This window comes from Etheostoma cragini, chromosome 16 (genome assembly GCF_013103735.1).
Source record: "Etheostoma cragini isolate CJK2018 chromosome 16, CSU_Ecrag_1.0, whole genome shotgun sequence".
In the NCBI taxonomy this organism is placed as follows: domain Eukaryota; kingdom Metazoa; phylum Chordata; class Actinopteri; order Perciformes; family Percidae; genus Etheostoma; species Etheostoma cragini.
In genome coordinates, this window is record NC_048422.1 from 19,722,530 (window position 1) to 19,735,338 (window position 12,809).

Sequence of the window (12,809 nt, forward strand, 5' to 3'; positions counted from 1 at the left end):
CTCCCCCTTTCCTTGGTAAAGTCTCTAGTCAGATCCATGAGTCAGTATCTAATTCTGTCAACCCACAGTGGATTTCTATAGTCCACATCCAGACTTTGCATTGCTGTTGCATTAGACATTATGAAAGAGCATAAGCCCCCTCTTTTACACCCAGCAGGGTTGAACAGGTGGTGAGCTTTTCTTTTTGGAGATGCAGCAGTGACTTTGTAGTTTTGAAGTTCAGATGATGCACAATGTGTTAAACCAGTTGTGTTTGGGGTTGGAAACAGTTTCTAATTGCAGCTGGCTATTGTTTTTGTTGTTGTATGCAGATTGCAGGTTGTAACGTACATTAGTATGCAACACCTTCTAGACTCCTGTTTCTTCTCGTGTCCTTTTATCACCCGTCACCTAATAATTACACCTTGAATATTCTGCTCCGTTGCACTCTCACTCTTTCTCTCTTGTTGTCTCCCTACTTTGCGTCTTTGTCTTCCTTCATCTCTCTTTCATGCTTCATTGCGTTTTGCGAGGCCAAAGCTCTCTGGAGATGTCATTACGGATGCTTTATTGATGTCTGGATGCATTGGTAAGCACGGCGGGCATGCTAACTTCATACACACACACCTACCTAGAAGTCACAGGACATTAGCAGGTGGTTGCAGGTCAGTTAGTAAATTTTATGCGTGATCAAGATTGCTTGCAGTTGTATTTGGATATATGTGGCTTTAGTGTTGAAGTAAAAACAACTATGATTAGAACTGCAAGCAGTTATGACAGGGTCCAAGCCTTCCCAATGACCCCCTCCGCAAGTGTGTTACCTAAAGTGCAATGGTGGCTATGTAAACGTCAGATAATATCGCAGTGCGTCACACAGTAGAAAAATATTGCCATGCATGCGCTGCTATTAAAGCTTTAGTGCATAACGTTTTGACATTAATGAATTACAATTACATTCAAACCATTGTCAAATGTCCAGAAGATTATGTCATCCGGTGAATTTCCCGCTCAGAACTCGAGTGAAGATAATTACCACTTCTGAAGACTCCAGCATCTTTTTTTAATCTTCCGTGTCCTCTTTTGCTACTAGCTAAGTTACTACTAACTGTGACAAGGGGCCGTGGAGGCAGTGTGCGGTCCCTGAAAGCCTGTATCATGTGAAAGCGCCGGTAGTTTTTCGTCATTACTTAGAATTCTTCATGGGGCAGCAGAAATCACGCACTGTAGCTTCAAGTCTAAACCCTAACCCTATCTTCCCATTTACGTTCCTTTCATGTATGCGTTGTAATGGCACAGATGTATTTTTAGGGGGGCGCAATAGGCCGCGCCCACTTCAATCAGTCAGTCCTAAATATAGCACCGCCCCACCATGCACGGTTTTGGCTGTGAGCGACACTTTTATCTCCAGGATAATTGATAGAAAACAATAGGGATCCCAGCACCGCTGGTAATGGGATCCTAGTCCCCTCGGACTTGGACCCCCAAAAAGACTAATCCTTAAGATTACAACAGGGTTCTCAGCTCCACAGGTACTGACTACCGCATTGCCTTGCTATAAATAGTATACTTTCTATGTTAACTGATTTTATTTGATTTTGAGGCCGTAGATTCAGCCAAAATCAAAACGAGAAATCCAATCATAACATTTCTGCTGATTTCCTGCGCTGTAAGGTCACAACAGCAACGAAACACTTTGCTTTGTTGTAATTGCCTGGAAAAGTTCACCTTCCTTTGATCCAAAATTATCCACTCCTGGCATGAATCCTCTGCGTTATTGATCCAGTCTTCTCAACGCCTCGGCCCTTCAGGAAGATTATCTGCTAATTTTGTTGGCACTCCTCTCAGCCGCGTCAACTGTTGGAAGTGACGATAAAGAGGATTAATCCTTGTGATAACTGGCCAGAGGAGGGTGGTGTTCAAGTTATTATGCCATTGCTTTTTCATGTTACTGCTCCTCAAGGTAAACTAACAGTCCTGCTTAAAAGGGCGAAATATGTTAGTCTCTCCTCTTTACATCCTTTGTGGTAAATTGTTTACGTTCCATTTACGTTCAGCACAAGCATCTTGTTACTGCATTCAGCGCTGTTGTCAGCAGGCGGTAATGCACATCGCCACAGCTGTGGCTCAGAGGCACACTTTGTCGTACGTACATGCTATCATGTGACAAAGGATTTACTAACATGACATGAAGGGCTCTGGTACATTTGTATTCCACTTGGTTTTTGTATTTTTTTTAGCTTTGAAATGATCAGTTGTTCCCTGAGAGGGTCAGTGAGCTTTCATAACATCCTAGCCACTTGTCAATTCCCTCCACATTAATAGGGGAGTTTTTTAGTTTTACAATAACCTGTTATAGTTTTATGTAGTTGCTTCTCTAACATATGCTGCCTTTCTCTTTTGTTTTCTTCCATATATGGTATTGCTTTGTTTGTGACACAAGACACAATCAAGCTAAAATCTTATCATTTACCACAAAGGAGGTGAACCCTCTTATGATGAACTTAGATGAGTTGGTTAGATGTTTGAAGTGTGTTTGCCTGAAAGAAATAGGGCACAGTTAAAACAGTTGATGTTAAGTAACTGTAAAGGCTCTAATCAGATCAGGATGTAAATACAAAGCACATCAATGCACTTGCTCTCCTTATAGTCTCGGCTATAGAATATTCTCAACAAAGGCTATGCATCATATCTTCAGACTGGTTAGTAATCCCAGCAGGATTTTTATTGACCATCCCCTGACAGCATGGAGTGATGGAGGAGAGATGAAACAGTGAAAAGGGAAGGCGCCAACAAGGAGAAGAGAAGGTAAAGATGGAGAAAATGCATCGCATTAACCCAGTTTATGGCTGTCGAGCCAAACAGCGTTAGACTGCAAAGAGAAACAATCAGCTCAACACATCGATCTTGACATCTCTGTTAGCGCTAAGATGACATACACTCTGTCTTTCTCCCTTCCCGTCTCTCTTCTCACTATCAGTCTCTTGCCTTCATATAGTTTCAAATGCCTAAGATACATAAGCATAGCAAGCAAAGAATACAAATAAAGTGTTAAAAGAGAAAAAAAAGAGGAAATATGATGCATAGAATAATAAATCAATACAATCTTCATGAGTAAAATACAATCTGTGAATAAAAGCTAGTGATGGTTTCATATTCAATGCAAAACGAGTTTCCTCATTGTTTCATATACTTGGCAACAGGCTGAGCCTCACCCCAAGTTAAGTTCATCTTAGCTAGCTTTTCCATCGCAGTTTTGTACCTCGTTTCTTTTGATTATCCACATCATTTCCTGTTGCCTGGAGGAGTCCATCTCAGCAAAACCGTGATGAAATCTGCCTGTAATCCTGCCCACACTTTGGTTTATGACCAACTACCTGCTAAAACTAATGACATCCTCATCAGCCTCACCTGAACATTGTGCTGAGTTGCAGATGTTTAGAAAAGCTAAAGAGCTTAACTAAGACGGTGAACATGGTGAATATTACACCTGCTAAACATGAGTATGCTCATGTTAGCGTACTGATGTTAGCATTTAGCTCAATGTTTTGCTGTGTCTACAGTACAGATCCCAGAAATCTGGTAATCTTTGAAACATAAAATTCAGATTAGATGAAATAATTTAACTTTTATCCTGTAATCCTTGTCCTGTATTCTGCCTTGTTTCACGATTTGTAGAAAACCCAAAAATAAATTGAACTGCAATAGAAACAAAAAAGGACATATCATTACCAACTGGCAGGGTTTTTCAAATATGATTTTAAAATACAATATGTGACTAAATGAGTGTGCATTACAATGCTTCACTGCACTTAACACTTTGAAATACAGGTAAACAGACGGTCATACTGAATGCGGCGTTGGCAACATACACAGTAATTCATCAAACATGATGTTTGTAAGCTGATGACACTTGTTGTAAGACCCACTTCAGTCCAAACTATCATCATAATGATCATTTGCAGTAGTAACTGAATCAGGACAGCTGCAGCTTTTCCGGTTTTTGTGTTGAATGACAAGCCTCTGTGCCTATGGGAGGACCCGCTTTCCATTTCCATTTCCATTCGGCCTCCAGTACTCTCAGTCAACCCAATGTGACCCTCACAGGAAGAGCTGCAGGCTATAACTCTGTAATACTAGCCACCAGTCTCCAGGGAGGGAGACCAGGGTAGGCAGAAAGAGAGTGCTTCTTGTTTTCTCCCCCTGAGTCTTTCCTCAGCCCTTGCCCCAGGCTGAAAAAAACAGGGCTTATCGATCAGTCAAATTGTTAATGTTACTGGGTTTCTATTTCCCCCCTTGAATTCAATTCTTGTTTCCTACCTGTTACAATACTCCAATTGTTAAGCCAAAAAATGTGTCATTTTAAATGTATCTAAAAATGTGTATTTGCTGCCTTGTGATATATGTACACACCATAATAACAACACTCAAACAAAGCATCAACAGGTAATTTCATTGTTGTTTGTTTTCTAATGAATCCCATTAGCTCCGCAATCCATGACTTCTCCATTAATAAGGTTATTTTGTATGCATTGACAAGATAAAAACAATCTATGAACAAAGTATTAGCATTATGCCAAAAAGAAAATCTTTATTCATGCTCTGTTGGACATCGTTGGACTGTAATATACAAAAAAAAGCATTTTCTTTCATTGGGATACTAGTTTAACAGCAGGTTACCCTGAAAGTAAAGTAAGGGCTGGTATGAATACTTTTATTTATATATATTTAACAGTATGTAAGATCATCATCATTTAGCCGTTTTCATTCAGCGTAACAGGAGGTGCATAAATTCACATGCGTATTATACATGGTAGAACACAACTGTGTGAATTCAATTTTATTGTAATTGAAGCAATGTGCAGGCCATTGCTTTCCAACAAACAGTGCACATGCACAGTGGATAACAGTCCTGCTCCAATATTATCCTTTTAAGGTATTTTTTTGCTCTCAGTATTCAAGTATTTACTGTGTGATTTATATTACCATAGAAACACACACACAACATTTGAGTGTGTACAAAGCCTAAACCCAATGCCCTCGCTTTCTGAGGTGCAGTAATTGCAAAGTATGCTTTTTAAAACATCACTTGTCTGTAGTTAAGTGAGTCCTGACCATGATCTTGAAGATTGCGTTGTCTCTTCAGTAGAAGTCTGTGTACTTACATTTCAACTTCAAAACCTTCAGCTGCAGTGGAATAATGCCGAATAGAGATGTAAGCAGTGCACACACAGGGCTGTGCCTAGTGGTGATTAGATTGTTGTGTGTACAGCAGGGCAATGGACAATACTTTATGAAGTTTTACTAGCAAGTAACCCCATCTACAGGGAGCTTCTCATTTTTCCCAACAGGACTCGGTTCCCTACTATTTATTAGATCTGATCATCCGTGCTGCACCATCCACCCTCCACTCCGACCCTATATTCATATCAACCTCCTTCTCTGTGCACTGTGTTGGGTATTTTGAGGCATGGTTTGTCTTATGAGATGTGGCAGCGATATAGAGAGCCTTCCACTTCTCCTTATTAGCACTGAAGCAGAGTGGGGGAGGGTCTGGGGGGTTGGGGGCGGCAGGATTGAGGGCGTCACAGAAAAGGCTGAGGGATGACAGAAGGGAAAAAGAAGGAGCTCCAGTTTCTTTTGTGTCTTATGTCTTTGGACATAATTATACTGCCGGTGGTTCTGATTTAACATATTACAGCATATACTGTGTGTATATATATATATATATATATATATATATATGTGTGTATATATACTGTATATGTATATATATATATATATATATATATATATATATGTATATATATATACTTAGCTTTACTGCCGACCATTTTCCCAAGCATACTAGAAAGTTGATGTATGAATACCACTTGAAGAGACTTGAAAGTTATTTGAAAGAGGGAATCCATTATAGTAAACAAAGTTTTGGCTTTAGTTTTTTAGTTTTTCATTTGTGGCATGCTAGCATTCTAACACTCTCATGCTTACATATAGCATTGCCATTGTGAGTATGTTAACATGCTAAAACATTAGCATTAAACTCAAAGCAACTCTATGGCTAGTGTGGCTGTAGAGTCTTTTCTTGTCTCTCTCTCTTGTCTCTCTTCTTGTTCACACAGAAAACAAATTCACATCTTCCTGGTTAGAATTCCCTACAAGAAAAACGTGGCAAAGCAGCCAACTCTCAAACAAGGCATGTTGCTATATCTGTGAGCACAAGAGTTGTTACAATGGTCCCGCTAGAAACTGTATTGTAGAAACTTGTATAGTAGGAGAACAGGGAGAAAGAGAGCCACAAAGGTGTAGAGGTTAGAGGAAAGATCATAATTGGGATGACATTTTCTCCCAATAAAACGTTACCTAAATTGTAATGCTGTCGGCATAAATGACTGGACTAGAAATTATCATTAGGATTATCATTAGGATTTACAGTGCGTTCAACAAATACCAAAAAATAAAATATTCAAAAAATAATAAGACAAATACCCTTTAATGTAAATGTGAAACGGATCTCTTAAAAGGAATTAAAAATAACATACTTGAGTTTAACCCACTTCAAGTTAGTATTGAGTAGCTGCACCAGTGAGAAGCAATTGCATCCTTGAGCCACTCCAGGACAAAAATTGTTTTTAAGCCAGTTCAGCTTAAAATAAATCTTCTCCCAAGTCACAGGTTTCTTGCAGACTACATTAGTTTTTTCCTGCATGATTTCACTGTATACTCCTGAATTAATTTCAACCTCAACTCTGAAGTCTTCTGGGGTTTGCTGCCGAGAAGCAGCCCTAACAGCATGATGCTACCACCACTGCTGGGCATCACGGTGGGGACGCTGTGTTTCTGATGACATGCAGTGTAACATGCTGTTTAGTCTAATGGCCAAAACGCTCATTTTTGGTCTCATCAGACCACAGAAACTTCTTCCAGCTGATTTCAGAGCTTGCCACGTGGCTTTTGACCAACTATAGCTGAAATGTCCGCCCTAAAGCTGTGACTGTTGAAGCATCTGGCCAACTGTTGTTGTATGTGCAGTCCCTCCAATCTCAGACTCTGAAGCTTGGAACTTCTTCAGAGTTGTCATAGATTTCTGGGTATCTTCCCTTACTAGTTTTGCATAGTAATACTGATACTCCTTCCATTTCATAATGATTGATTTAACTGTACTCCAAGGGATGTTTAGTGATTTGGACATGTTCTTGTATCCATCCCCCGACTTTAATTTACCTTTTTTACTGAGTTGATCAGAGTGCCCCTCAATAGTTATGGTCTAGGTATTGTCCCGATGCTGACTCGCCAAAATTTGGACCTGAATTTACCCTATGAATGGAGACAGGATTTTAATCACTTAGATTGCTTTGCATTGTTTTTGATCAATGACAAAAACTTTTACAAGAAGGTTACAAGAAAACATAACGTACTTGTTTTTATATGCACTAGGTTATAGCAGACCCGGTACAAACTCACACACAAATAGACTTAGGGCCTTTTTACAGTCGCCGTAGCCGAGCTGGCACGCCCCAATGTGACGTAGGTGCACTTTACCTGTTTATACTTGCGAATGGTGGTTGGGACACTAGTTGCAGTCTTCTCCTGAACAGAGGCGGCGCTAATGAGGAAAGGGGACCGACTTTGCTATTTCTACGGACTAGAAAAAGAAGACAAAGGTAAACAACGGCAAAACTCATAACAGTTTTGCCCTCAATGCTTCAATTTGATTCGATTACCTACTTCGTCGGAACAAGCTTTTCATTCACCATATGAACGTATCTTAATCCAGTAAGTTTAAAAGAGAGACATGCAGTTGCTCTGAGAGTCCTGGCATCCGGGTGCCCAGGAGCTCGTTCATGCTTCCGGTTTCCGTTTCATTGTGCGCCGCTATAAAATAAATAGAGTGGTACAAGCCCTTTGGTCGCAAACTCAAAATCCCGGCGCCCCAGCAAGATCCTATACACAGCCAATACACACCTCCTTTGCTACAATCTGGTTTTAATTCAAATGTTTATTGATATTGAGTTTAGATTTTCTTCTATGTAGGTTTGTGTGTGTATATTTGTGTCAAGGGGTGGTGCATGTGTGGAATGTGCAAATGCATTAACTAAAAAGTCCCCTTTTGCTGCACATCAGTGGATGATTGGCTCCCTGGGGTGTATTTTTGATTAGCAGGGTAACAGGCTTTTGCACCAGCTATAGAAACCGTCTGAGAGGCTCTGTCTTTCTTTCCGCCTCCTTCCCTGTTCTTTAAAGACCACCTCTCTGTATCTTCTTCCTCCACTTCTCTATTCCTCTCTGTACATCTGTCACTTTCCTCTTTTCTCCATCGCTTCCACGCTGGTTCCCCTAGTTTAACAAGCTGCCAGGGGACTTACATGAGAGTACACCCAGAAATGTGTTGAAGAGATCCAAACAAGGGATGATTCATCCCCAGATGGCTCCATTTCCATATCTCCCTTTCAGACTTTTGGAGCTTTTAATTTCTATCTCCACTTGTTATTTTTGTTCACCTGATGCCATATAGCCCTTCTGGAGATCATTCTTAAACAAGAAAGTTATACAAATAAATAATAGCTAAAATGAAAAATATATTTTAAAAAACAAATTCTACCGTGGTCTAACCTTTGATAGAAACTTGGCTATAATGAGCATGCACATATTGTCAGTTGCCTTTATGATTTGCTTTTTTTTATTTGTATTGGTGGGAAACAGAGACAATGCTGGTGTCAAAAATCACCCTTTGAACATTTGAAGTAAACGTGAAGAAAAAGCTTGCTGCTATTATGTGAAAATGTAAGTCCTGTCACTATTTTTTGTTTATTCAGTGGTAAATATGTTTTCTTTCCCGCAGACTGAGTTTCAGCTCTGGCATATGTCAACTTCAAAAGATAATATGAATAGAGCCATTTTGTTTCCTTCTGTTTATTATAATTGCAGAAGTACACTTTGTTCACATTCACTCGTCATAAATACATGATTTGAAAACCTGTCACAACATGGCAACATAGTTAATTGAGAGACAATTTATTCCATTTTGTTCACTGTGTCATCAAGGTAAAAGAAAAGAAAGACTTTGTAGTTAATGATGCTATTAAAGCTGCTCTTACCAATATTTTTACATTAATGGATATAATCACTAGATGTATGTGAAAGGAGTTGCTTCTAGAAACACACACACAGAGAATTATCACAAGACTCTGCAGTTTCCCCCAAAAAATAACAATAATTTGTAAGGAATCTCCCGTATGTTGTTGTTGGTCGGGGCTAAGTCGTACTCATGAGTATTCATTAGATCAGTGCGTCTCAACGGGGGCTTTCAGAGGATGACAGGGGGCGCTGGAAGCAATACTTTGGAAGGGGGGGGTTTCGAGGGTCCCTTAGGGGTGATTGTTTTAGGGCAAGTGTACACCAAAAATTCATAACAATACGAGTTTACTCTTTAAACTACTTGCAAAAAACAGTGGTCTGCAACATTAAAACATGCCAGTTTATGCCACTGCGACCGTACCAGATGGTGTATTGCAACTCTTCTTCTCTTCTGTGTTTCTGTCAGTTTGGTGCTGCCTTCATCGGAATGGGACGTCAAAGTACCATCTTCAATGAATGAATGGGGCGGTAAGGGACCTGGGTTTTGGATAGGGGAGCGCTGGCCCAAAAACCACAGCTTTAGATCCACTGTTATTTGGATATGGCAGTTGTTGTATGATGATGTACAATTGCAATCCTTCTATAACAGCCCACTTTGAGACTTGGATGACCTAAAGAACAGGGCTCAGGAAAGTTGACTGTCTTTGCAAACTGGCACATCAGAACCAGCTAACTAAAGTAAAAGGCTCATTAAACCAATGCAGGCGGTGTCTGAAATGGGAAAACATGTTAGTAATGTAGGATATCACAGGATAAAAAAAGGATAAAACTCTAACTTCCAATGCAAGATTCACAATAAATGGACCGACATCCTTAACTAATTCCTTAAGTATTGATAATCATGTATGTATAACTTGCAATTATTAACCCTGTGCATGTCTTTTTTTTGTTCTTTTGTGCAGGACTTCCTCACAGACTTGATGATGTCAGAGGTGGATCGCTGCGGGGAGAACGAGCACCTCATCTTTAGAGAGAACACCCTAGCAACAAAGGCCATAGAGGAGTACCTCAAACTGGTGGGACAGAAGTACCTGCAGGACGCCCTCGGTGAGTGAAGCCGTGATGTGGGAGGGAGCGAAGGAAGAGGCTGTTAATCTAAGGAAAAAGCTGATATAGTTAGAATAGAATTTCTGTTTGTTCATTTCTTCGGCTGCATGTTCCTCTTTATTTGTCTGCTCTTTCTTGTCTTTACATTCACGTCTTAAATGTACAGTTGTGAAATGAGTTAGTTGCACTGCAGCATCCACAGACTAAATGTAGTGGCTACAGTACAATTTATCAAAACACCAGTGACATTAGAGAGATTAAATGCATTCGTCCTCTCCTCCCAAGAATCATTTTGACAGCATTACAATTTAATCAACTCTTCCGTTATCTCAATTTTTGTTTTGGACGCTCATCGTGGACAACACAATTCAGACTGAGACAGGAAAACATTTTTTGTCTGGCTTCGACAGACACTGTTGGAATTTTAAACCACTTACAGGATCAGCTTTATAGAAAATGACTATGTTATGACTGTTTGACACCCCCCACCACCCCACCCCCAAATGATCAAGCAAGTGTGTTTGTCCATCTCTCTATGCACTGTGTGACTTTCTTCCTCCTTGATCCAGAAATGTGCACAGCAACAGTTGAAACTACAAACGGCACACATCCTTCCTGGCACTCGTCACATCTTTCTCTGTGTGCTGCTAATTTTAAGGCATACATGTGTGTCTTTGTCCTTCTGTGTGTGTCTTTGGAACTAGAGATGCTGTCTTTTTCTTATATGTCTCTCTCATGGTTGATTCAGAGAAATACGGAGGGCTGGTAAATTATGCATCACTGTATTGGTGGTTTTTCTTTTTCTTTATTTGTGTGGCTAGACTGTTGAAGTCACTGAAACTGCTACTGGGGCAACACAAGGGCAGCCGTGGGCTACATTTACGGGCTGTTGACTCATTGAGATTATAGCTGTCGGTCTGTCTTTCATACCAATGCAGGGAATAAAAAAAGGCACTATTGTCTTTGCCACTATTTTTGTGAGTGTAACCTTGTTTGTGTTGTCACAGGTCTAAATACAGAATGATGTTATAAAATGTTGTTTTTTTTAGTTCAGCCTACTAGAATCTCAAGGACAATATCAAACTCTTTTCCCTTTAGCTTTGACATCATATTCTTCCTCTGTCCTAGTTTAGCTCCGCAGGACTTCAGATTATTAATAAAAAAAAATAAAAAAAAGTGTACTACTTTTTCCCTGCTGTATTTGTGTTACAGATATATTAGGAAATGGATGCACACAGATGTTTTCTACAATTTTTGACTAATTGTTCTGTTTGTCTTTTTCAGGTGAGTTTATCAAGGCTTTGTATGAGTCAGATGAGAACTGTGAGGTGGATCCATCCAAGTGTTCCTCAGGTGACCTGCAGGAACACCAGAGCAACCTGAAGATGTGCTGTGAGCTGGCCTTCTGCAAAATCATCAACTCATACTGGTTAGTACTGGAACACGGCTTTCATCTGTACTATTCCAAACTAGGAGCTTGTACTGAAACCAACTTTACTTCTTATATCCAGACTTCACCATAATTAATGTGTATTCTGCTTTATTACATGTATTAAAATACAAATGAGATGAAATTATTCATAGCATCTAAATGTTTCATGTATTGTCTCCTGGAAACAGACCTTCATCACAGTTAAATCAATGCCATTGTATAAAAACATAAATCATACGAGATGACAACTAACAAGATCGTCCCTATTTGCCTAGACAGCAGAAGGATACTCTCAAAATTCTGAAGACCATAGAATAGAATTTTCAAGAGAGAGAGAGTATGAAAAGTATGGCAATAGAATCATAGGAACGGACTTTGTAAAATACATATGAAATTAATATAGCCAGCAGAGAAGGCTTTGCTGGCCCTGACGGCCCACCTCTGGTGCAGACAGGTCCACTAAACACCTGTTTAAAAAGGTAGTTGTAAGTTTTAAAAGACATCTGTTGTTCTGAACTTGGATATGTGACTTTATAAAGCAACTCTGGAAATCAAAAATGCTCTTAAGAGCCAACTTCGGATGAAAATTATACAAAAAAAACAAGAATAATTTATCAAGCGTCTTACTCCTACTTAGAGCTAAGCGTAGGAGTAACCTTTCAGAACAGCTCTACAGGGATCAAATGATTAATCACATGTACTCTCCAATCAGAGACAAGGATTTCAATTCAAAAGATCTCAAACTTTTGTTTGTGTAACTGCTTAAATGACTGCAGTATAAGTTAAGTATAAGTATAAGTTTTTTTTCATAGCAAGGAATACAATCATGCTAAAATGGAAACAAAATAAACCAAACTGGAGTTGCAAAGACATTCTGAATAATGAGGCTTCAGAACCACAAGATGTATGGAAAGTAATTGCAATCAAATCAGTAGCAGCTTCCTTTTAACTGTTTGCACCCTTGACAAAAGCAAAAAAAAGAGGGAAAAAGCATTGTAATATCCTATCAAAGGTTCAAATCCAATGCAAATAATATGTTACTACGCGGTTCGCTTCAGCAAATGTGCTGTTATTCATCATGACCATTTTGTTTTTTACACTCTCATCACTCTCAAAACATGTCTCAGAAAGTATGTGCTCACCTCTGCTTCTGTTTTGCAGTCCTCTAGAATATAATCCTAACCAACATAAGAGACTTCTGGAGCTCTCTTAAATT

At 39.5% G+C, this 12,809-nt stretch overlaps 1 protein-coding gene across 12 annotated transcripts in view; it reads left to right on the forward strand.

Annotated features, from left to right (window-relative positions):
- The window catches only part of LOC117959835 (disabled homolog 2-interacting protein-like), a 149,496-nt gene that overhangs the window by 117,639 nt on the left and 19,048 nt on the right, over window positions 1-12,809 (forward strand). For all 12 annotated transcript variants that reach the window (XM_034897165.1, XM_034897166.1, XM_034897167.1 and 9 more), the window contains 2 exons: window positions 10,017-10,161; window positions 11,446-11,590. In XM_034897165.1, coding sequence (XP_034753056.1) covers window positions 10,017-10,161; window positions 11,446-11,590 — 290 coding nt within the window. The remainder of the gene's footprint in view (window positions 1-10,016; window positions 10,162-11,445; window positions 11,591-12,809) is intronic.